This window comes from Cricetulus griseus, chromosome 3 (genome assembly GCF_003668045.3).
Source record: "Cricetulus griseus strain 17A/GY chromosome 3, alternate assembly CriGri-PICRH-1.0, whole genome shotgun sequence".
In the NCBI taxonomy this organism is placed as follows: domain Eukaryota; kingdom Metazoa; phylum Chordata; class Mammalia; order Rodentia; family Cricetidae; genus Cricetulus; species Cricetulus griseus.
The window spans coordinates 197,271,981-197,293,651 of NC_048596.1; the positions used below are offsets into that span (position 1 = coordinate 197,271,981).

The 21,671-nt window shown below is 47.3% G+C and overlaps 1 protein-coding gene across 1 annotated transcript; it reads right to left on the minus strand.

Moving 5' to 3' along the window:
• Positions 1-5,804: 5,804 nt before the first annotated feature.
• Positions 5,805-21,660, minus strand: Emc8 (ER membrane protein complex subunit 8). The gene is made up of 5 exons (XM_027410717.2): positions 21,317-21,660; positions 11,285-11,361; positions 9,398-9,467; positions 8,836-8,930; positions 5,805-8,591 (listed from the first exon to the last, which is right to left on the minus strand). Exons 1-5 carry the CDS (start codon positions 21,536-21,538, stop codon positions 8,432-8,434), a joined length of 624 nt encoding a protein of 207 aa, XP_027266518.1. The 5' UTR covers positions 21,539-21,660; the 3' UTR covers positions 5,805-8,431.
• Positions 21,661-21,671: the final 11 nt, after the last annotated feature.

The following is a 21,671-nucleotide window of genomic DNA, read 5'->3' on the forward strand; positions in this document are numbered from 1 at the left end:
GGAAGAGGGTGAAGGACCATGAAGCCTATGAGAGAGACTGGCTGATGGTAGCCAAATGGTCTGCTCAGTCCTCAGCCTTTGTGGGGCAGCAACAAACTTAGCTGAACTGTCTGGGGATGTAAGGTCTTGCCCTAGCTGCAGACCCCTGGGCAGCAGAGACAGTATATTAGACAGTGCCATGTACAGCATTGGACCCTTGCTCTCCCACCCAAATCACTCCCAGGAGAGACAAGGCAGTAGGCTTATATTGAATGGATAGTCTTCCCTTTGAGTTTTGTTAGAGATAAATACTTACAGAAGGCTAGACAAGGATATTGTGCAGGGAGGCTGAGCAGGGAGGCTGTGTGTGAATGTTATGTTAGACCCCCGGAAAAACTCAGGTATCTGGGGTCCCAGGCCACGACCTCGGTCACCCCAATCACCAGGCAGATTCGAGAGCTTGATGCAAACTGCATGAGGCTTTATTGTTTTTTTAACGAGCTAACCCCATGTTAGCTCAGATCTTTCACCCACCCGCCATGGCGGATGGTTAGCAAAGACCCCTCGAACCGCTGCCGAGCGATCTTGTAGGGCATCGTAAGGGGAGTGTCTAGGGGTACGCATAGGCTCAGGATTGGTGTGCCTCCAGGTTGGGGGGGGTTGCCCTGTGTTGATTGGCCAATTGGTTGTTATGGCCGATAGGCCCTCCCAGGGTGGTTGCTATGCTCCACACAGTCATTGCTGTGCACTTGTCTGTAAAGCACACCCAGTGCCACCAGCATAGTGCCACCAGCTAACTTCTGATTGGTTCCTTGCCACAAGGCAGGGATCTGACTTTCTAGTGACTAGGACAAGGTCAAACAAGCACGTGTTCAGCTGTTATGGCTGCCGAAATGGGGAGCCGGTCCCTTCAGTTAGAGAGGATGCTGAGGAGGATACTGATTAGAGTGCTGGGTGGGGTGCTAGGCAAGATGCTGAGCAGGGTAGGAAGTGGGTAAACTCAGTAGGTGCTGGGGTAGAGGGAGGGGTGAACTCCTAGTCTCAAGGTCCATGGCCCAGTAACGGGGGAAATCTGTATATGATCAGAACTTCTCTCTTGGTTCTCTGGGAATATCTTTCCCTTCCTAGGTGTTTTCTTGGTGGTGCTTGTGTGGCCATAACCTACACTTGCTAGATGTGAACTAGTGGGGGCCCTGGGTACTCTGGATTGCTCATATACCATGAGACATGTTGGCTGAGATGCTGGCTCCAGGTCCACTCATCACTAGCTCTGTCCATCTTCCAGTCATGGCCCCAGGGGAAGGAGGTGGAAGCCCAAGGCAGGAAGGGCTTCTAACTTCCTCTCAACCCTCCCCATCACAGCTCTGAAGGAGTGGTCATTTCCTGCTGTCTGGAGTGGGCAGGTGGGAACTCCATCTAGACTCCTCTCTGCTGTAGCCTCCAGGGCGGGCTCGCCCTACCATTATCTCCAGCCTGCCTATCCACGTACAGTTAGTTCTTCACTCATGGCTGTAGCAGTGTCTCCATTCACCCTTCCTTGTGCCTCTGTTTTCTCAAACGGTGAGCCCAGGAAGGCTGTGGAGACAAAAGCAGGGGTGGAGATGTAGCTCAGTGAGAGTCTCGCCTGGCATGTGCAAGGTCCTGGGTTCAAAACCCATCACGAAAATGTTAGCCTAGATCAGACACTGCAAAAGGAAGTCTGAAAGTTCAGGTTGGTGCACCTGGACCAGGGCTCCTGGGCAGCTTCTACAGGGGATACTGGAATATAGGGCGTAAGGTTCTTTGGAAACAGCTGTGTAGGGATGCTGTTAGTGGCCTGGACTTCCTCTGAGTTCTGAACTCCTCTACCCACTCTCCTCAGGTGCCCTAAAATGCACACAGCCCCTTTCTCCACTTCCTGGGCCAGTGACCCATTGGTCACATGAAAATGCCCAGGGGGCCTGCACCTCCTGACAACAGCACACTGACTGTCACTCTCTCTCTCTCTCTCTCTCTCTCTCTCTCTCTCTCTCTCTCTCTCTCATAAATAATTAATTTTATTTTATGTATATTGGTGTGAGGGTGTCAGTTGTGAGCTGCCATGTGGGTCCTGGGAATTGAACCTGGGTCCTTCCAGAGGGCAACCGGTGCTCTTAACTACTGAGCCATCATCTCTCCAGCCTCATCACTCTCTTGACATAAATGATCAGACAGAACATCTCAAGGCATAGGGCCCCAGGCTGCTGCTTTGAAAATGCCTGCAGAACAGAAGTTCTCCTTCGGGCTCCCAAATGACTCTGAGTCTTTCAGAGGATGGTGTCAACCTCAAGAGCAGGAGACAATGCGGGGTCTAGGTCTGGGCTCTGGGAGAGACAAGGAGGGAACAGGTGTTAGATGCTCGCAGCAAATGTGGGGCTCTAGGGGCCTTCAGGAGTGCTTCTGAGCAGCAACTGGAGAACCCCATTCTCCATCCAGAGGTTGGTAAGGAGGACACATGTCCAGGACCCTCCACCCTGACATGGGACAACTGGCCCTGTGGCTGAGTGTGGGTCAATCAGATCTCAGGTCTGATGTGGCCTGTGGTCCAGGTGCCGAGACTGCTAAACAGGTAACTTCCTGTTAAAGAATTACCTCTCATCTTTCATTTGTTCCTGCTTGGGGACACCAATGACACATATCTGTGGAGCTGCTACTAGCTTGCCTTTTAGAAAAACAATGCCTGATGCAGTGGTTCTCAACCTGTGGATTGTAACCCCTTGCGCGCGCGCGCGCGCGTGTGTGTGTGTGTGTGTGTGTGTGTGTGTGTGTGTGTATGACCCTTTCATGGGGATCATCTAAGACCACCAGAAAACAGATATTTACATTACAATCATAACAGTAGCAAAATTACAGTTGTGAAGTAGCAATGAAAATAATTTTATGGTTGGGGGTTGGAGGTCACACATGAGGAACTGTATTAAAAGGTTGCAGCATTAGGAAGGTTGAGAACCACTAGGTTAGAGCCTCGTGTCTCAGTACTCTTTATATGTGTAGATGAGAACACTGGATATATATTAATATTTATTATGTATACATTGCTCTGCCTGCATGTATGCCTAGAGGCCAGAAGAGGGCACCAGATCCCATTACAGATGTTTGTGAATCACCATGTGGTTGATGGGAATTGAATTCAGGACCTGTGGAAGAGTAGGCAGTGCTCTTAACCACTGTGCCAACTCTCTTTAGCCCTGCCTTTTATTGTTTTTTTTTTTTTTTTGAAATGTGGGTCTTCTGTTTGTTTGTTTTTCGAGACAGGGTTTCTCTGTGTAGTTTTGGAGCCTGTCCTGGAACTTGTTCTGTAGAACAGGCTGGCCTCGAACTCACAGAGATCCACCTGCCTCTGCTGGGATTAAAGGAGTGTGCCAAATCATATCTGTATGTATCCTGTTTAAAAACCCATGCCAAGTTTGAGGTTACAATCCCTGGGTTGTTACTTAGTAGTATCTTCCCCCTTTGCTTGTGTATTTTTTGTTGTTTTGTTTATTGTTTTGAGACAAGGTCATATGGTCCAAGTTGGCCCCAAATTCACTATGTTGCAAGGCTGACTTTGAACCCCACAATCCTCCTCTCTCTTCCTCCAAGTGCTAGGATTACAGGTATGGGCCACTACACCAGGCTTAAAAGCCATATTATTTACTTTGATACTTAGATTTAAAAAAACAAACAAACAAACAAACCTGACATGGCTGCACACCACCGAAATAACTAACATTGCAAATCACAGCCAGGCATGCATGCACTTGGCGTTTGGGAAGTAGATGCAGGGGGAGTGAGTTCAAGGCAAGTCTGCATTACATGGGAGACGGTTTGTACCAAGCAAAACAAACTGTGGCTGTCTGCTGAAATTGCTGGCTTCATACCCCAATCTCTTTGGGTCTGAATCCTCTGGGCCAGAGTTTGAGACTATTACTCACTACTATGCCTTCCATTCTTCACGGCATGGGCCCAAACACAGGCACTTTGCTATCCACCTGCTTGGCAATGCACCTGCTGCAGCTCTGACCACTCAAGTCACGGGCAGGCACACACACACTCAAAATGATAAAAAGAAAAGTACCCGTCCATTGCTGTTTTCCTGCTGATTCTGTAACTAAGGGTACTTGGACTGGGCTGGGGCTGGAAGGACACTGAGTGCGTGCACAGAGGATTTTCTGCAGTACAGGGTACCAAACCTGGTTTACACATGCCAATTGACACTGAGCTGTCTGGCTGGGCGTTGGTGGCGCACGCCTTTAATCCCAGCACTCGGGAGGCAGAGGCAGGTGGACCTCTGTGAGTTCGAGACCAGCCTGGTCTACAAGAGCTAGTTACAGGACAGGCTCCAAAGCCACAGAGAAACCCTATCTCGAAAAACCAAAAAAGCAAAAACAAAAACAGAGCTGTCTGTCTCCAGTAGAGGTATGGCCAGCTCAAAAACCCCTCCTCCATCACTTCCTGTTGTGTGAAACTAAGTCACTTGAGCAGGCTGGGCAGGCTTCAGTGACCCCATCTATAAATGGACCACCACCAACACTAGGCAAGGGGATAGCTGACATAAACAGTGGGATGAGGTGAGAGCTGTGCCACCTTTTGAATATTTTATTCACTTGTCCTTCCAATACTGATTGTTGTCTACAGCCAGGTGGTGTCCTTGGATGCATCTGGCCAGTGACACATTCTAGATGTTAAAACAATTAGCAGCTAAGAGCTTTCTCAATGTCACCTGAATATATTCTAGTGTGAGCATGTTCTCTCTGCTCTGCATGGCCCTGTAGGTGGGTGTTATTAGAGGGGTGTGGGCAGCAACATGTTCAGGGTCCCTGAACCACAATGTGGCAAATGGCACTTACCTAACCCATCCTGGACTACCCAGCACCGTGTAGGGCTGTTGGTACTGGCTGACAACAGGCTCTAAGCCACCACCCTAAGAAACAAGGCCTGTTGGAAGCCCAGGGAGTGTCCAAGAATGCATCCAATTTAGAAATACCCAGCACCCTCCCAGGGGGAGGTGATGAGAACCTGGAGGTACAGTGGATCCTCAAAGGCTGAACACTGACAACTGCCGACTCCCTACTCCTGGTTAGTCCCGATGGGAGGGGATTTGCCCAGGGGATGTCAAAATTAATTGGAAGTACAATTCATTATGATATCTGAAATTTTCTCAGCCAGTACTCAACACAGCATTCTATTTCACTTTGCAAGATGACAGCTTGAGCCAAGGCTTATCTCCTGTAAGGGCCAGGCACTGGCTGTGCTGGTGTGTTGTTTGCTTGGAAAAAAGAAGCTACAGAGAAGGCGATCCCTGGCTGTTCAACTGCCCTAGATCTAATTCCAGAGCAAACACTTCAGATTCCAGATTGCAGCCTTTCAGAAACCTGCAAGGAGCCACTCTCCAGGCAGCTAGTCTTTGGGAATGGAAGCTTACAGAAACAGCTTTGAAGGAATGATACGGGTTCCACTGAGGATATCACAGGCACACATGAAGTGGCAGGCCAATTTGAAGAGAATGAAATATTTACAGGACTGGGGATGTAGTTCACATGGTAGAGTGCTCACTGAGCATGTATGAGGCCCCAGGTTCAATCTCTTGCACCATGCATGCAATACAAACACACACCCTTTCATGCTCTCACCTGTTGAGCTAGCAGGGAAGCATTCTACTGAACTTTCTGCCAAACCTGAGATACAGGTCTCACCCTAAAAGAGTAGGTTTCAGAAAGGCAAGTGACAGAAGTAGGTAAATAGAAAATATCATACAGGAATTTTAAGTTTCTCCAGACAGCAGAAAAATAAGCTCCTAGAATAAATAATGCTAATTATACAAAGGCTTTAAAAATAACATTTATTTATCAATCATGTGCACATATGGAGGTGAGGACAATTTATGCATTTCCAACATGTGGGTCCCAGGTACAGAACCAGACTTGAAAGGTGCATTTATCTGCTGAGCCATCTTCCCCAGGATTTCCAAGCTTTCTATTGCATGGACACTGGACACACTTGGTTTAGGCAAATACCCCACACACCTCTAAATTAACAGTTTTATCTAAGTAGCAAACAGTTTCTGATGAGGCTGTTGACTTTTTCCATATGAGCATCCTTCAGTATTATTTCCTGTTTTTTTTTTTTTTTTTTTTTGAGACTGGTCTTCATTCTAGCTTTAGGTTGTCCTGGAACTCACAACGTAGCCCAGGCTGGCCTCAAATTGTGACAATTCTACTGTCTCAGCCTGAGTGCTAGGCTTATGGGTGTCTGCCACCATGTCTGGATAGTATCCTTAACCTTTTTATTTTGGAGACAGGGTTTCTCTACAGAGCCCTAGCTGTCCTAGAACTATGTAGATCAAGCTGGCCTTGAACTCACATCTACCTGCCTTTGCCTCCACCTGCCTGCCTGTTTTGCTGGGATTAAAAACAAGCACCACAGCGATTGGTTTAGTATCCCTTTTCTTTCTTTTTTTTTTTTTTTGAAACTGTTTCTCTGTGTAGCCTTGGCTGTCCTGGAACTCACTCTGTAGACCAGGCTGCCATGAACTCACATAGATCCACTTGCCTTTTTCCTTTCCCAGTACTGGTAATAAAAGTATATGCCACCACTGCCCAGCAGTATCCTTAATTCTTAAAGGCAATTCTAGACCAGCACTCAGGAGGCAGAGGCAGGCGGATCTCAGAGTTCCAGGCCAGCCTGGTCTCCAGAGCGAGTGCCAGGATAGGCTCCAAAGCTACACAGAGAAACCCTGTCTCAACCCCCCCCCCAAAAAAAACCCAAAAACCCAATAACTAGGACAGATGGGATAAAATGTTCACCTGAGGTTGGGTGGTGAAGCCCGTGTTTTGCTCCCATAAACGAAGCCCATCAGAACCACTTGCCAGCCATAGCTTTAAGGAGCTGTCTCTGAACACAATGTAGGTGGACCTACCTCCTGCATTCAGATTTCATTTTCAGAACATGTTCTCACTCTAGTCTAAGTTGGCCTGAAACTCATGAAGAATTGTACTCAAACTTGTGATCCTTGTCCTTCTGTGCTAGGACACAGGCATGGGCCATCATAACTAACTTGGACAGAACTGTGAATTGCTGCCCAACCCCAGATACATCTAAAAAATAAACAAGGTAGTACTGGGGGGGGTGGGGGAAGACTGGGACCACACATGCCCATGGCTCTTCTGATACAGATGAGCCTGCAAAACCCTGAGGGCATGAGGGTGAGGAAGGATGGGGACTGGTCCTCATACCTTTCTTTGTTCAGATACCATGTCAATTTAAAAGGTTAAGGGGATTTGGGAGGAGTGCTGATCTCAGTACTTGAGAAGCAAAGGCAGAGGGATATCACTGCACATTCAAGGCCAGGTTCCTTCCTCCACATATGTAGTCAACACCAAGCTCATCAGGACAGTAAAAGGAATTATCAACCAATCAAAACTAAACTCTTTCCCCAACCAACCAACTAACCAACCAACCAACCAACCAACCAACCAACCAACCAAAATCAAGAGCAACAAAATAAAAAGTTAAAGGCAAGAGGCCCTTGAATAAGGGGGAGAAGCCACATCCATCAGGGTCCACTCACTAAGGTCACCCTGGCTGCCCCACTTGGAAAGTGTGGGAGAATGCTGTCACTTACCCTTGCCACCAGCCTTATGAAGCCCAAGGAAAGGCACTATTTTCTGTGCAAAACATTCACAAAGGATAACACACAATGTACCAAAAATCAGCATACTATTTCCTAAGATGGTCAGAACACTTGGTCAAATGATCCAAGCTAACAAGCACATTGCTTGGGATATCTAGGGACATTGGACACTAGTTTTTTTTTTTTTTTTTTGGTAAGTTTGTTTTTTGCTTATTTTAAATACAAAGCAGCTCTCACTTTGAAGACCCAGAGCAGCTGAGTCAGGCTTTGGGAATGTTCATGGGCTCGGCTTCCTCTCCTCATGGGATCTCTGCTCTCACCACCAATGTGCTTGTGTTCATTTAACAGTGAGGTTTCTCAGGCAATGGTGCTGGCTCTTTCCCTTGTGCAGCCTTGTGGAGCCCACAGCTCCTAGCCCAGATACCAACATGGCTGATCAGATAGTGCTCCAGCAGCAGTCCATAAGGCTGCCTGATGCCAGGATGCCAGCATGCCTGGAGTTGGCTCAGTCAAAGTAAAGACTTACACACTCACTGGAGTAAAGACTGAATAAAATGCATTCTCTCTAGATTATAAAAGACTAGAATTGTTTAATAGAACAACCTGGAACAAACAAAGAGCTTTGATGGGCAGCACAGGACTAAAGCCTAGGTGGCCCATACCTCTCCACAGCCCTGCCCTGAAGGATGCCGACTGGACTCCCCTTCCAAGGCACACATCACAGACTTGCAGCTTTCCATCAGGCTAACCCACTATTCTCTAAATTCAAAAATATGTTTCTCTTTTCTCTGTAGTGGAGTGTCCAGTTGTGGTAGCCCTAGTCTAGCACAGGTGCAGAACTGCTTTGTTGATCTCGGGGTTTGTCCAGTCATTCCGAATGTCATCCAGGTGGTTATCAAAATCAACGAGCGTTTCATAGGAGCGGCTGTCCAGGAGTGATGCTGAGATCCTCTGTGCCTCTGGCCAATCTTCACAGTAGTCGCTGCAGAGCAAACAGGAGAGTGAGCCTCATGCCTACCCAAGACCTCACAGGCTGCTAAGAAATTCAGAGATGGGCCTAAGACATTGTGAATGGACAGATCCCCTCCAAACAGGGCACTGAAGAACCTAGAGGGACATGACGAAAGAATCCGTGTGATCAGAAATGAAATCAAACCCAGGAGGACCCAGACCTGTCTTCCCTGGAAGCCTTACAGTCTAGGCCCTGAGGAGGGCCCCGCACTCACTAGTGTGGGTCTCTGCATCGCCACCTGTTCTCATGGTGCTCATATACATGGATCGTAGGTGCTGCGCAGTCCATCGTGAACTTGGCATTGTCCACCTAAGGAGAAGGTGAGGGTGGTGACAAGCATGAGGTCAATGCTGAGAAGAGCAGTGCCTTCCTGGGTTCCCACGTAAGCAGCACCAACAGCACAGACAGGCTCACAGCAAGGGAACTCTGCATTGCATGGGCTGAGTATGAGGCACTTCCTCACCTTCCCACAAAAGCAGAGCAGAGTGCTCAAACCAGATCCCTCCCCTCACTCTTAAGACTGTACCCAGATTATGTAGGCTATTTAGACCCCTAGGCTATCCAGGCTTTTAACAGCAGTGCTTGTTTTTGCTGGGCCACCACCACTGGGTTCAGTGAGGTTGGGGAGCAGGCCAGGACTGCTGGAGCTGAAAGCCCCCGGGCCCAGTGCTATGACTACAGTAGTACTCAGCCCACTACTGTGATGTAACCCTTGAGGCCTGGAGTTGGGACAGCCTCAGGAGGGAAGCTCACATAGTAGCATGAGTGAGACTCACCATTATGAGTGCAGTGTCACTGAAGCCCTCAGCAATCCTGGAGGCCACCTTCTCTGCTACCTGGTTTGGGCTGTAAAGAAGGATTTATGAGCTCTACCATACTTTAGCTGAGCCACCAGTCACCTCTGTCAGTATAGTTCATCAACACCTGAATTAACAAGCAGTAATGGAGGCAACTGAGTGTTGGCCCAGTGAGATGACTTGGGGGCTATGAAGGCCAGAGTGAGTCCTGCCTCACTTCTCCAACAAGCCCTTGTAGAGGGGACCCTGAAAGGATGGGGCTTTCCTTCTGGGGCTCAATGGAGTGTTGCCTAGGGCAGGCTGATGATCAGCTGGGCTGGAGCCTGTACTCTCCACCATGCCTGCTACTCAAGTGGCTCATTCACAACCAGTCACAGGAGGTTCAGGGTCCTGGCAACCAAATCCTCTTTTCCAAACCAAGCCACTTTTAGGAATCTAAGCCATTTTATATCTCTATGCTGTGAGCCTTCAATCTGGTACCACCCCAGTTTGACCAATGACACTTGAATCTCATGTTGACAAATGTTCTCCAGCCACGCTACTGGGTAGGTCTGCAACTTTTGCTGTTGTAAGCTGCCTCTTTCTTTCAGGGTCCTCACAGGGAGACTGAAGGACCCACTTGGCTCTGTACAGAACTAGCTGTGTGCCACACAGCTTCTTCACAGCAGCTTTTGTACAGGGTAGACAAGCACTTATCACCCACCTAGAGGCAGAACCAGGGGCCAGAAGGCACAGAGAACAAGAAGTGGCAGGAGAAACAGGGGACCTGAGCAACAGGGCTTCCACAGGTTCTGGATGGTCCCAGAAGGTGCCTTGATGAATTCAATGAGCTCAGCATCTAGCTGGCTATCAACTTAAGAGTCCCTGGATGGATGTGCCTCCAAGAATAAGATGGGCATAGCTCTTGAATACTCCCAAGCCTATTCAGTGACCATAGAGGGGGTTCTCCAGCTCATTGTTTTATTTCTAAAAGATTCTGTGGGTCACCCCACTGTCCACACTGCATACGCACACTGGGGTCTTTTGGCTTCATCTAACCACACAAGAAAACCTCAGTACTTACTGTGTGGGTATTTTCCAGCTGTCCCCTGGCTTCTAGCTGGCTGCAGCCAAAGGAAGCCTCGGAGGACAGCAGAGAGCATGGAAGGGACATCAGTATCGACTGATCTGGGCCTCCCTTCCCTGATGTGGGACCTATCAGGCTGGCTGCTGGCCATAGGATGCTGTTCCTCTGGAGATGGCCTTCTTTACCAGCTCTTCCTCGCTGGCCCTGGAGGGCTGAGGGATGGAGGCTGCTGTCACCATCTTGGTCCCTGCACACAGCTGAGTTCTATGTATGGCCCACCCTTTAGGAGTAAGCTGTTAATGAGCTCCTTAAGCTGCCCTGACTGAAGGTGTCCTTGGCTAGGTTCTTGGGACCCAGTCTGAAGCAGACAGTGAACTTATCCTGCTCGAGAGAGAGCCGAGGTGGTGGTGTCTTGGGTTCAGGAACCTGGACCAATTCAGGTGCCAAAGACCACACTTTTACCACAGGCTCCACTCTAACAGCACCAAACTCCAAACCACTTTACTTATGCAAGAGAGTTATTCTGCCCTCTACAGCCTCTTGTTTTGGAGTGACAGGCAGCGGGCTGGTGGACACAGGCAGACCTGGCAGCTGCTCCCCCTCTATGAATTTCCTCCATGCACAACAGGAGGAGCCTGAATAAAATCCTGGCTACTCATCTGGCCAGTTGTCAGAACACCTCATAAAGAAGGGCGGCTTGCATAGGCTTTGAAACTGAAGCCTACAGAGAGAGGGTCAAGAGCACCTCAGTGATGGCTCTGTGGCTTCTACCCCACCAGCCACAGGTGTGTGACCCATACCTGGCATCCTTCACACGCTCATTAGCTTGATAATAGCCGGCGATCACATAGTTGTTCTCTTTGCACCATGAGTCAATCTGAGAGGAACACAAATGGAAAAAATGACCTTAGCACCATGTCTCAGTCTCTTAGCCCCACCACACATGTGACAAGCCATACTCCAAACAGTCCTTGCATTTTCCTTGATTATAATGAAATGAGAGCTCACAGAGGTCAAGGAAATGCACAAGGGTGGGGCACTCCCAGAGAGGCTGTGCTGGGATCAGCAGCTGACACCACACAGAGGCAGTGCCATGCAGACCTGAAAGGGAAGCATCTTGATTCAGTCTCTCTCTCTTTTTTAAAGCACACAGCATGCTGGGATGCTGCCGTAAAGAGCAGCTTTCAGCAGCTCAGAGAAAGTGGTGGTGTTGGTGGAGCTACACGCAGACACAGACACACACTTTTTCTGAGGGCCAAAGCTTAATTCATTTTATTTTCTTTCTGTTGGCTGTTTATTTTCTATTCTTTCTCTGTTCTTTTCTTCTCGTTTCCGGTTTTCCTGATTTTGTCATTTTACTTCTTTTCTGATGTCTCCCTTTACATTTTTCCTTCACCTCTCTTAGCCCCTTTATACTTCCTCATAATCATAGGTCAAAATCACATTAAGAACACAATTTACATATTTTTCTTAGAAGCTTACACATAGTTAAACATTTTTCTTCACCCCAAAGCAATGATTCCTTTATAACTGATTAACAAAGTTTTAAACAAGCTGTATTTCAGCCACTTTCTTTTGTACTGGCAGGCAGCTGTTTGCAGTTTCAGTGTAATAGATTTCTATTTTCTACTCTAGAGAAACTTTACATGAGTGGTCAGTTTGCCATCTATTTTCCTTTACACACAACAGTGTCATTTAATTTCCTTTCACAACTTTTGTTTTTTCAAGGTGTATACTGGGGCCTGTGATTAATTCTGTAAGTTATATGACCAAGGAACTCAGGCTGAACCCCGGGTATAGGGACATAATTATTTTCTTTGATCATCAGCCTGTTTTCCCACAGGCAGAAATCATGGGTCTATAATGCATAAAACCTCCCTGTTCATATTTTTTATATCTCCTGTAAGTCTCACATCTAACAAAGGGTAAGGTAACTTTTAGCTGATATTTGCCTTTTTTGTATCTTTTATTGAAGCAATTGACAGAATAACCTAAACCATTTTCCTAATCATCTAAACCAACTGTCCTAACCACCCATATCTTAGGCAAACTCAAAGTCCAGTTAAATCATAGATCTAACCAATCATCACTGCTCTTATAAAAATCTTCATGGAGCTAGAGAAATGGCTCAGCGGTTTAAGAGCACTGACTGCTCTTCTAGAGAACCCAGGTTCAAATCCCAGCACCCACATGGCAGCTCACAACTGTCTGTAACTTCAAGATCTGATACCCTCACACAAACATACAATGCACATAAAATAATAAAAATTATTTTAAAAATTATTTCTATTATGATTTGCAAGTACGTTGCCCAGTGAGGAAACAATCACACTATACTAGATACAGCGGGATCCTTTCATATAGCAGTCACACCATACCAAATACAGCAGGAACACAGCAGCTGCAAACAGAAGGAAGCACAGCACAAACAAGGGGAGACCCCAACCCCCCCTGGGGCTTTGCTTCTCCAGAATTTACCCAGAGTAGTTTTGCTGTCCTCTGACTGTAGCACCTCTGACAAGGCCACCAGCATCTCCTTTTTTTTTTTTTTTTTAATTACTTTTCACCTGAAGCATATAAATTCTTCTTTGGGCTGAATGGATAGCAGATCCTAAATGTTTGAAAATGACTGGAAGAATAATTATTCCTACGATGATCCTTAGATTTAACAAAGCTCCATGAGGAATTATCTTTTGTAAAATTTTTGACTGAGTTAGCAAAGTAACCGGTTTTCTCTTTTGTTGAGGAGGCTTGCATTTTAGAATGACTAACAACACTAATCTGAGAATGGAGTGTGTCCATATTGATGGCAACTTGTGACACCTCATAAATGTGCCTGTATTTAGTCCCAAGACATTTCTGATCTATTATAAGCTATAAGAGTAATACAAGTGAGTGGTATGCACTTGTTGAACTAAAACTGTAACTGAAGCTGACACAGATGTCAAAATCGCAATTAAAGGAGTTTATTGTTTTTGCCACAAGAATGCAGTAGCAACCCATTTACATACTGGAGGGACCAGCCCCCAATTTGACAGCCATGACAGTAACACAGGCTCGCTATGACCTTGCCTTAGTCACTAGAGGTTAGGTGCCTGCCTCGTGACAACCAATTAGAACCAATTAGAAGTTATCTGGTGGCGCTATTCGGACAAGTGCACAGCAATGACGCGCAGAACATAGCAGGTATCCGGGGTCCCAGGCCATGACCTCGGTCACCCCAATCACCAGGCGGATTCCAGAGCTTGCTGCAAACTGCACGAGGCTTTATTGTAATTTAACGAGCTAACCCCATGTTAGCTTGGGTCTTTCACCCACCCTACTTGGTGAATGGCTAGCAAAGACCCCTCGAACCGGCTGCCAGGCGATCTTGTAGGGCAGGTAATGGAGTGTCTAGGGGTACAAACAGGCTCAGAATTGGTGTGCCTCCAGGCTTGGAGGGCTTGCCCTGTGTTGATTGGTTAACTGGTTGTTATGGCCCATAGGCCCTCCCAGGGTGGTTGCTATGCTTTGCGTCATTGCTGTGTGCTTGTCCGTAAAGTACACCCAGGGTGGTAAAGCATAGTGCCACCAGATAACTTCTGATTGGTTCCTTGTCACGAGGCAAGCATCTGACCTCTAAGTGACCAAGGCAAGGTTATGGCAAGCACGAGTTCGGCCGATATAACTGCAAAAGGGGAGCTGGTCCCTTCACTCTGTATTGCTTGGGAGCCTGTCCTGGAACTCACTTTGTAGACCAGGCTAGCTTCGAACTCACAGAGATCCACCTGCCGAGTACTGGGATTAAAGGCGTGTGCCCACCAATGCCCAGCAAGTTAAAAACAATTCTTAAACAAAAAACTCAATGCCCAACAACATGAGCTGGACATGGTGACATGCATTTGTGGCTCTAGTATTTGGGGGCTAGGGCAAAGGATCTTAAGTTTGTGGCCAGAAGCACAGTGTGGGTCTTAAAAAACAATACAAAGGTCTTTCCTAGCCACCCGCCACAGTGGATGGATGAAAGGCCCGAGCTAACATGGGGTTAGCTCGTTAATCAACTGCAATAAAACCTTTTGCTGTTTGCATCAAAAAAAATTACAAAAATGTGTTTACAACCTGTTTTCGGGGCTGGAGAGATGGCTCAGAGGTTAAGAGCACAGAGGTTAAGAGCACTGGCTGCTGAGTTCAATTCCCAGCAACCACATGATGGTTCACTACAACCATGCAAAATGAGATCTGGCGCCTTCTTCTGGTCTGCAGGGACACAGGCAGACAGAACACTGTATACACAATAAATAAATAAATCTTAAAAACAAAACCAAAAAACAAAGTCCAAAACAAACCATTTTCTGCCAGGTGGTGGTGGTGCACACCTTTAATCCCAGCACTTGGGAGGTAGAGGCAGATGGATCTCTGTGAGTTTGAAGCTAGACTGGTCTACAAAGTGAGTTCCAGGACAGGCTCAAAAGCCACAGAGAAACCCTGTCTTGGGAGAGAGAGAAAAAGAAAACAAAAAACAAACCACCAACAACAAAACCTGTTTTCAACCTTGGACTCTAGTTCAGGCCCCAGTCTCCTTCATGACTCGAAGCAGACATTAAAACAGGTCCAGTCTTAGGGTCCCTGAATCACCTGTGGACTAGAATATTTCCAGATTCCTGAGAATTCATGAGTTACCATATTGGGTCAAAACCAGGGCTCGCTGAACCAGCTAAAAATGCCGGTCATCCACCCAAAAGATTAGGGTTATGACACCAAATATTTATAATGGCTCCACTGCACAAATCCCTGTAAAGCTAGTCACATGTTGCCCTCTCCTCTTAAGGGAATAGGTGCTGGAAATGTCCCTACCTAGAAGTTTCCCCAAACTTATCCCCATACATCATCAGTGGGCCTTGTTCTAAATTTTGGGTTTGGCATCTTTACCTGAACTCAAACCTAACAGATCTGCTGGCTGTTTCTAATCAAAGCTGACCTTTGAGTCCTTCCTGCAGCAGACCCCATATCTGGCTAGCTCTCTCAGCTCTTAGGGCTGGGTCCCCTTGTTTCAGGGCCTACTTGTTTTTCCATTTACTGCTCTTGAAACAAGGTACTCAAACACGGTGGCATAGAACAATGTTAATTCATGATCTCACAGGTGGGAAATCTACAACAGGGATGAGGCTGGTTCTTTCCATGAGCTCTTTTGCTAGCCTCTCTTCTTGGACCTAGTCATACCCTCCTGACTGCATCTGTCTTCTCACCATACCCCTGACTCGTCTAACAATCCCTATGCTTACTCTGGTCCTACACAGAGAATCTAGGACAATCTCTACCCATGAATATCTTTTGAAGTCTGTTCAGATGACCACAGCTATATTGTATTTATTATTGAGGTACAACACATATTTCACTCCTCAATAGCATCAGCCTTCAGCAATCAGTCTAATCTGGCTCTTTGGCTAAAAAGTCCAGGACTCACCTTTTCCTCAAACATACGTGATACTACCTTGAACTTGTCCTCTGAGCACAGATAGTACTTGACAAAAGACTGATTCCTGTGACAAATACAACACATACTTCAACCTACATATGTTTGCTGAGAATAAACTTCTATGTGAAAACTCCAATCACTTAACCAAATTCCAATGGGATAAATAATGCTATGACCTAGTACTTGTAGAACTCTGTGGGGAGGCTTAAAGTAAACCAGGGCATAAAAGCTCTGCCTTGGCTTTAGGAACTACAAGTTTTTACACTGTGCATGTGCTTCACCAACTCAGAGATACTTAGGTCCCACATACTGCCTACCCACTAACAGAGGAATGACCCCTTGTACCACTAGAGCTCAGAGGCAGAGAAACATGTTTTAAGAATAGGGAAAGGGGCCAGAGAGAGGACCCAGTGGTTAGAGCACCACCTACTTTTGCAGAGGACCAGGGTTTAATTTCCACCACCAACATGCTGGGTCACAACTATGTTAACTCCCATCTGAGGGGAGTTTTGACACGCTGGCTTCCACAAGCACCACATACATGTATGTGGTGCAGACATATATGCAAGCAAATACCTATACACATGAAATGAATTTATTTGTATGTAGGTTATATGAACAGGAATGCAGGCACCTGCTGAGATCAGAGGTGGCAGATTCCCTGGAACTGGACTCACAAACAGTTGTGAGTCACCCAACATAGGTGCTGGGAACTGGATTGGGTCCACTGAAGAACAGCAAGTGCTCTTAACTATGGAGCCATCTCTTTAGCCCCTGAATAAAAAAATAAAGCAAAATAAAAAAAGACAAGGGCAGTTTGAGATGAATGAGGTAGTAGAGGATGGGATAGACTGTTGGACAGAGGTTTGCAGTGGACAGGTATATAGAGGCCTTAAACCTGAGTTAGCCCAGTGTGTGGCCTGGAATAGTGGCACATAGTCAAGTAACCTGGCCCCTCCCAAGTGGGACACAGCAAAGCATAACCCTAAAGCTGACATCTGCTCATGTCCATTGTCCTGTCATGGCTATCTGAAAACCCAGGCCTCTACCATGTAGCTTGTGAGAATGGAACAGGAACAGCAAATATTAGCCCTGGCCATAGGAAGGTTAGCATGTCTAATATAGACGTCACACCCTCCGCTGGCATGTCTTCACCTTCACAGGGAAAGGAGAAAGCTCTTACTGGGGACGAACCTGCCCCCTCTGTTCTGGGCCAGTCACACTGGAGACCCGCTGAGGGGCCAACTCTTTGGTTCCTGTTAAGATTCTGCAAAGGTGGCCCCTCTCTGCAAGCCTGCTAATGTTCTAAGCATCGCCATCTATTTTAGGTAATCCCATAATAACCAGAGAATAGGAAGGCCAAGAGTCTCTCGAAGGAGGGCACCACTCCTGACCCTGCATAACCACCAAGTGGAGGGCAATGGGGTGAAACATTCTGTCTGTTGCAAGAAACAGGCCTTGGCTGGGCTTCTGAGTTTCCTTCTCCTTGGAAGAGAAGCTTGGGAGGCTAATGAGCAGGGAGTGGGGGCATATGCTGAGGAAGAACACCCAGGGCAGATGGGACAACAGCCGTGGAGCTTGTAACAGAAACAGCTCAAAGAATAGTGGCCTGAAATCACATCATGGTGAGCAAGAGCGTCACCTGAGCAGAGAATTGCCCACAGCAGAAATCAAGGCAGGGAAAAAGACAAAGGGGCTTAGAAAAACAGGCTCATGCTAATTTTCCTACCAACATTTTTTATGGTTTTTTTTTTTTCTGCTATTAGAGGTAATTCCTTCACTGCCTACGTCAAAGGGCTGAGGATAAACAATAGGCATAAGTACTTAAACAAATGAAAAGCACCCAGAAATGCAAGGATTTTTTTTTTAATGGAAGATAATAATAGAAATCCCTTCAAAGGAATCTCATATTGCCCTTGCCAGACCACATGTTAAAAAATAGCTAGCTGAGCATTCCCATGTTCAACAATCCTTCCAGTGTGGGCTACCAGAATGGGGCTTCACCACCACAGCTGCAAGGATTCCGTTGCTGTTAAAACTTCCATAGGCTGCACTTTGACAGTGGTAGGTTCCAAACCCAGACTTTTCATAGCGTTCGACATGCAAGGTTGCACAGTTGAAAAGTAAACAGCACAAACTTAAGAAACTTAATTAATGGTTGCAATGGGGGCTGGTGAAGACAGTCCAAGGATGAGTGGGGGAGAATACTCAGGGCAGAGGGCGTGTGCAGGAGGAATAGTAGTAGGAACACCTGGGGTGGGGGAGATATTCAGGGCAGAGGGCGTGTTCGGGAGGAATAGTAGTAGGAACACCTGGGGTGGGGGAGATATTCAGGGCAGAGGGCATGTGCAGGAGGAATAGTAGTAGGAACACCTGGAAGGGGGTGTTTGGGAAGAGACACAGTAGATAAGGAAACAGAAGCAGAGAGAGGGGAGCAGTGGGCATATGGGGACTTTGCTGCTCCTATGGACACAGGGCTACATCCTGGGGACAGACAGAACACTAGTCTGAAGAGGTCCTGTCTGGTTCCAGGTCTTCAAGTGGAGCCACTATAGAGGATGAGAGTCATCTAAGAGAGTGTGACAGGAGACGAGGGATGGATCAACAACGAGCTCAAGGGAGGGCAGTCCACAGGCCTCAGAATTCATCACAATGGAGTCGGGAACCCAGCAGAGGATAGATTAGCATTAACACTCTGTGGTAACAGCATTTGGTGCACAAAGAGTCTGAGACAGTCAAATGAACTCCTGGTGCTCAAAATTGATAAGTGGGTCTGGGCTTGAGGCTTAGATTTAGAAAGGCAGAGCTTTCCAGCACCTGAAACCCCCAGGGCAGATCACACAGCCTGGCTTGAATGTCCTGACAATTCTAACCCTCAGATTTAGATGAACTGACTTCATTTTACTTTGTGGGTTTTTTTTTTTTTTTTTTTTTTTTTTTTTTTTGATTTTTCGAGACAGGGTTTCTCTGTGTAGCTTTGGAGCCTATCCTGGCACTTGCTCTGGAGACCAGGCTGGCCTCGAACTCACAGAGATCCACCTGCCTCTGCCTCCCGAGTGCTGGGATTAAAGGGGTGTGCTACTACTGCCTGGCTGAACTGACTTTTCTTTTTAATTTATTTTTATTTAAATTAGAAGCAAGCCTGCTTCACATGTCAATCCTAGCTCCCAATCCCTCCCCTCCTCCCCCATCTCATCCCCCCCTCTGCTACCCAGGGAGGATGAGACTTTTTTAAGGAAAAAACAAACAAACAAAACAAAAACTAACTTTACCGGAGTGCTGGGATTAAAAGTCAGCGCCACTATGACAGCTCTTACTTTACTTTTAACCTCAGATCCAAGAGTGGGTATCGGACATGTGAGTTCAGTGCCCACAGGAGCCAAAAGAGGGAGTCAGATCTGGAGTTACAGGCAGTTGAGTGCCAGAGGAGTGTAGGAACTGTTCCTCTCAAGAGCAGTTAAGTGCTCTTAACCACTGAGCCACCCCCAGAACCCCTCTATTGGCTGGTGTTTCTTTGATATGGAGCTTGTCAGGCCACTGCAAATTCAAGCCTGAGTCGTGAGTTCAACCCACCACAAGTCACACTCAGTGGAGAACCTGAGAAACCTGCCAGGTTCAGATTCAGCCATCTGCAATTTCTTTGCTAAAAGAACAAGACTGGCCTGGAACATGAGCAAGAATCTCAGCAAGGCTTCAGGCACCAAATAGCACACTTCTTCAGGAACTGAAATTCTTCAGTTTATGTGTCCGCTCCCAAAGAATCCAAATTAAAAAAAAAAAAAAAATCTGACAGGGGTGGTGGGGCACACCTTTAATCCCAGCACTCTGGAGGTAGAGGCAGGCAGATCTGTGAGTTCGAGACCAGCCTGGTCTACAAGAGCTAGTTCCAGGGCAGCCTCCAAAGCCACAGAGAAACCCTGTCTCGAACTCCCCCCACCCCCCCCAAAAATACACTAAAAAATATGCTCAGTAAATTTAAGACAATTTGCCTAAAGGCACCTGCAAATAGTTGTAAGTTTCCTCTGGTGTTGTAATGTAAATTAAGAAATGGATAAACCAGCTGGGCGTTGGTAGAGCACGCTTTTAATCCCAGCACTCAGGAGTCAGAGGCAGGTGGATCTCTGTAATTTGGAGGCCAGCCTGATCTATTTAGAGTGTTCCAGACCCCAGGCTACAAAAGTGAAACCCTGTTCCAAAAACAAAAAATGAAATAGTTGGCAAGGCATGCTAGTTCATGTCCAAGTTCTCAGGACCCTGAAGCAGGAAGAGTGTTGATGAAAGGGGAAAATTAATAAATGCCTAAAACCGGGACTCCAAAGCCCAAAAAGGAAACTCTGAGTTCCCAAAAGGCAGAAGACAAGGTTAAACAAGGGTCCACAGGACTCAAGCCCCTAGACCAGATATCACACCCTAGAAAGGTGTCCACATGTCCAAGGAGGATCAGATAGTTATAAATTGTAGAAACCCAGGAGATAATTAACAAACTCATTTCCTCTGCAGCATCCTGCTTAACTAACTGCACCTTGCCTGTAGCATACAATCTTTGTTCTGTCCTGTGTAACCACGGAAGTTTTGTAATCTTGGGGCTTCCAGCCCTACAATTTTCCCTTATAAAAACATCCCACGGTTGAAATTGGGGACTCCATTTGTTCCCGAACGAATGGGGTCCATGCTGCAGTTCGTATCCTCGAGTCAATAAACCTTTGTTTGCATTCGGTGAGTCATCTCCTTGTTGGCGGGTTCTTTGGGGGTTCCGAATTCTGGGCACAACATCGAGAGCCCAAGGCTAGCCCGGGCTACACACGTACCAAATCTGTCTCAACTTTGCTAGAACAGCAAACTCTTCAAGACCTTTTGTTTGTTTGTTTGTTTGTTTTGAGACAGGGTTTCTCTGTTTAACAGCTTTGGCTTTCCTGGAACTCACTCTGTAGACCAGGTTGGCCTCAAACTCACAGAGATCCACCTGCCTCTGCCTCCCGAGTGTGGGATTAAAGGCGTGGGCCACCACCGCCCAGCAAGATCAGTCAATTTTAAAAACAGTCTTCAACGTCTGGGGGGAAAAAGGCAAGTGGGCTGACAGGGTACAGCCTGTACATGCTAGAGGCATTTTTTTTTTTCTTTTTGGTCTGTCATCTATAGTAGGTTTAAACTTTAAATTTAACGTTAACTATCACAGGGTTCCTTATTGTAGACCAGGCTGACCTCGAACTCAGAGAGACCCACCTACCTCCAGAGTGTTGGTTTGAAGACTGCACACCACACTCGGTTCCTCGAGAGCTCGCTATGCTTGCTGCCTACCCAGGAGACGCTGGTTGTACGAAGGGCACCTGACTTCGCCCAGCCCAGAATCCCGCGTGACCCCGCGTATCCCGCTTACCAGGGTGAGCGCCACCTCCAGCATGGGCGCCAGGGCCAGCGTGCCGTGGAAAAGCGGGATGCAGTCCACGAAGAGAGTATGGCTGCCCGCGCCCGGCGGATGCTCCTTGCGCGGCCTCTGCCTCTCGGCCACCAGAAGCCCGTTGACCGCGCAGTGCGGGTACTTGGCGCCGTGTAGCACCATTTTGCAGTAGGCCTGGGTGGTCAGCTTCACGCCGGGCATACTGAGTCTTGCCGGTCACGTAGCAACGGAGACCCCCACTGTACCAGACACGACCACACTATACTCTGAGGCGAACTCACGCCTCCTCCACTAGCAACCTCCCGCCCCGCCCCGCTCGCTCGCCCGCCCGCCG